The 3,033-nt window shown below is 44.6% G+C and overlaps 2 protein-coding genes across 6 annotated transcripts in view; one reads left to right on the top strand and one right to left on the bottom strand.

The window, feature by feature from the left end:
- LOC106807199 (complement component 1 Q subcomponent-binding protein, mitochondrial-like) overlaps nt 1-1,918 on the bottom strand; it is a 7,687-nt gene extending 5,769 nt beyond the window's left edge. The window contains exons 1-3 of the mRNA XM_014809481.1: nt 1,840-1,918; nt 1,177-1,383; nt 703-850 (exon numbers count right to left, since the gene is read on the bottom strand). Coding sequence (XP_014664967.1) covers nt 703-850; nt 1,177-1,261 — 233 coding nt within the window. The 5' untranslated portion in view covers nt 1,262-1,383; nt 1,840-1,918. The remainder of the gene's footprint in view (nt 1-702; nt 851-1,176; nt 1,384-1,839) is intronic.
- A 67-nt stretch (nt 1,919-1,985) lies between these two features.
- Nucleotides 1,986-3,033, top strand: part of LOC106807198 (transmembrane protein 120 homolog) — a 14,391-nt gene continuing 13,343 nt past the window's right edge. For 4 of the 5 annotated variants that reach the window (XM_014809479.1, XM_014809478.1, XM_014809475.1 and 1 more), the window contains exon 1: nt 1,986-2,230. The gene's annotated coding sequence lies outside the window, so the exon portion shown is untranslated. Of the gene's footprint in view, nt 2,247-3,033 lie in introns of all 5 variants that reach the window. The other variant, XM_014809476.1, reaches the window with a different exon arrangement.

Below are 3,033 nucleotides of genomic sequence, written 5' to 3'. Positions count from 1 at the left end.
TGTGAACTTACACGTGCGTGCATGCGTGCGTGTTAACGTACACGTGCGTGCGTGCGTACGTACACATGCGTGCGTGTGAACTTACACGTGCGTGCATGCGTGCGTGTTAACGTACACGTGCGTGCGTGCGTACGTACACATGCGTGCGTGTGAACTTACACGTGCGTGCATGCGTGCGTGTTAACGTACACGTGCGTGCGTGCGTACGTACACATGCGTGCGTGTGAACTTACACGTGCGTGCATGCGTGCGTGTTAACGTACACGTGCGTGCGTGCGTACGTACACATGCGTGCGTGTGAACTTACACGTGCGTGCATGCGTGCGCGCGCGTGCAGGTACACGTTTGTGCGTGCGTCCGTGTGTAGGTGCACGTGTGTACATATGTGCGTGCGTGCGTACGTGCGTGCGCAAGTACACGTGCGTGCGTGCATGCATGTTCATGTACACATACGTGCATGCGTGCGTGTACGTGCGTGCGTGAGTGTGCTTGTATCGAACAATATCACGCATCTGCTTGCTGCCAACCGTTAAACTGCGCATGTGCACATATGACGTCAATGTTTTATCAACATGAAACACTCCTATAGCCATGCAGCTAATGTTTCAAAAACGTATGTCCGCCAAACTTACACCTTAATTGTTAGACTGGATTACATAACACATGCATAATTACGTACATAATTAACTGCTACAAACTTACTTTTCAGAATTGAATGCCTTCACCATTGTCACAACAGAGCCATCTGTGCTGATGTCAAAACCATCTACATTTGGAAGGCCAGGCTGCTGCACTGTAGATTTCTCTGCTTCGATTTCCTCGGTCAAAAACTCTGACAAATCTTTATCGCCTGAACAAATTAAATGGTATTGGTAGACATTCAAATGCAAAGAAAAGTTTCGTGCATGCTATAAATATATTATTACAAAGTAAACGTAAGATCGCACTTACTAGGGGGCACGAAAGGGCAGACAAGCATGCAGTTATTTAGCCCGACCAGGCTGTGCGACGGATTGTCTATTCTAACCCTAGCAATAGTCCCAATACTGGCAATAGTGACAGTCAATACCGTTTCTTGGAGCTAGCAGTTATTATTCGACTACTAGCACTAGCAAGGCCACCAACTGTACTGACTGCAATTTTAATCACAAACAACATTACTAATGAGCTACTTACTTTTTGTATGAACCCCGCAACATCCACCACAGTTGCACGCTCCAAATCCTGTCTGAGTAAGACGACTAGGTCCAGAAACCATCATGGCGGCGCCCGTATTGCTCCATGCTTGCCGGGTGAGTGTAGAAAAAAGACGCGTTTCCGAGCGCGCACACGTGGGTAGAATCACTTTTACATTTGTAGAGAGTGCTGTGAATTGCCGTACACCTGATAATAACGATCTATACACATGAGAAAGTGTTTTAACGGTAGAAAAAGACATTTTGGCAACAAGCCGCCGACGACAATCCTTACTTTGCTTGCTTATTCGCTAACGTGAGAAATGTCTCGTGAAATGTAATAACTTTGGAAAAACTTGTTAATCTAATAAATTCATTCGTAATTTATAGTTGAATTAAATTATTTGTTCGTTTGAATATAATTTTATTAATAGCCATGAATGGAAATGAATTATCTGATGCAATATTTATCTCAATGTCAACACCACACATCAAACCGATCATGTGAGAGGTAACCAATAATTCTTTAGCCAAAGCTTGCCGTTTAAACCGGTCACCTGTGGTATTGCTCACTGCCTAATAACTATTTTCAAAGTCCAAGAGAAGCTACCGTAAAAGAATAGAGCTAATGTTGAAAAATACATATATTCTTCTATTAACATACATGGGTAGGTCTCACACTTGATGGGACGGGGTATCGGCTTCTGCTTGCTCAAGGAATACGACAAGTAGACGGTGAAGCGACTACTAGACTGGCCCCGTGTCTATTTCTTTTTGTAATATAAAATAAAAGAACGAAGTTAATTGACAGGGTTCCCATCTAATATAAAAAAGATACAGGTTATTATGGCAGCCCCCAGTAGACTGACTCCATCGGCATAAGCCGTTGAGTGATCAACGACAGTAGACGAGTGATTCTGGAGTCTGGCTAGTGTAGCGTGTACAAAGATATACGCTACATGTTGTAGGCAGTGTTTCTGTTTGTCAGCGTTTTTAGCAACTGTCAACAGTTTAATCGCTGACTCAGCCTTAGGTACCAACTGCTATCAGTATCAGTGAGTATCACTAGTAGTACTAGTACTAGCTCTAGTACTATAGCCGCTTACATGAACTGCCGCTGGCAGGCCGCCAGCGGCAGTTCATGTAAGCGGCTATAGTACTAGAGCTATACTAGTACTAGTAGTACTAGTAGTAGTACTAGTACTAGTAGTATAGTCACTACTGACACTAGTCTACTAGTCACTACCAGTAAAAACTAAAATTAATAATAGTAATACTATTACTGGTCACTTGACTTGGCTAGACCATAGATATATATATATCAGGAGTGCATAATAGGGAGGAGTGTGACACCATTAAGCAAGGGAAATTCGTCATTTACTAGCCTTATAATACCTACGATTTACTACGCGTAACTCATCCAACTTGAACTCAAATCGGACACAGTACATTCGCCCATCATCGTACCAAATCGTTTCCTCGTAGACACCCGCAATCCGAAGATACAGCGATAGGCGCTGTGGCTCGCAGGGAGATTTGAATCCGATCTGCTGCTGATAGCGGATTGGCGTGCGTGCGTGGTATGGGGGCATGCCAGCTGTATTGCCGGCATGCCGGTATGACATAAGGCATACATTGTAGCTGTGTACCGGGTCAAAGGTTATCTCGCCGAGTGTTGCGTTGATGCCTAATCACCCTGCGAGCCACAGCGCCTCGCCGTGAGCGCAAGCCGTGGACAGTGTGGTTAGTAGCTGCCTTTTGTTTGAATTATAGGCGCGCTATGCGGTGGATTATTGGCCAAAGAAAAGGAGAATCGTGTCGTAGGGTTTATGCTGTATCTTCGGATTGCGGGTGTCTT

Source organism: Priapulus caudatus, unplaced genomic scaffold, assembly GCF_000485595.1.
Source record: "Priapulus caudatus unplaced genomic scaffold, Priapulus_caudatus-5.0.1 Scaffold200, whole genome shotgun sequence".
Classification (NCBI taxonomy): Eukaryota; Metazoa; Priapulida; class Priapulimorpha; order Priapulimorphida; family Priapulidae; genus Priapulus; species Priapulus caudatus.
The sequence above is the reverse complement of the archived record's forward strand: the minus strand, read 5'-3'. Positions and strand labels throughout refer to the sequence as shown.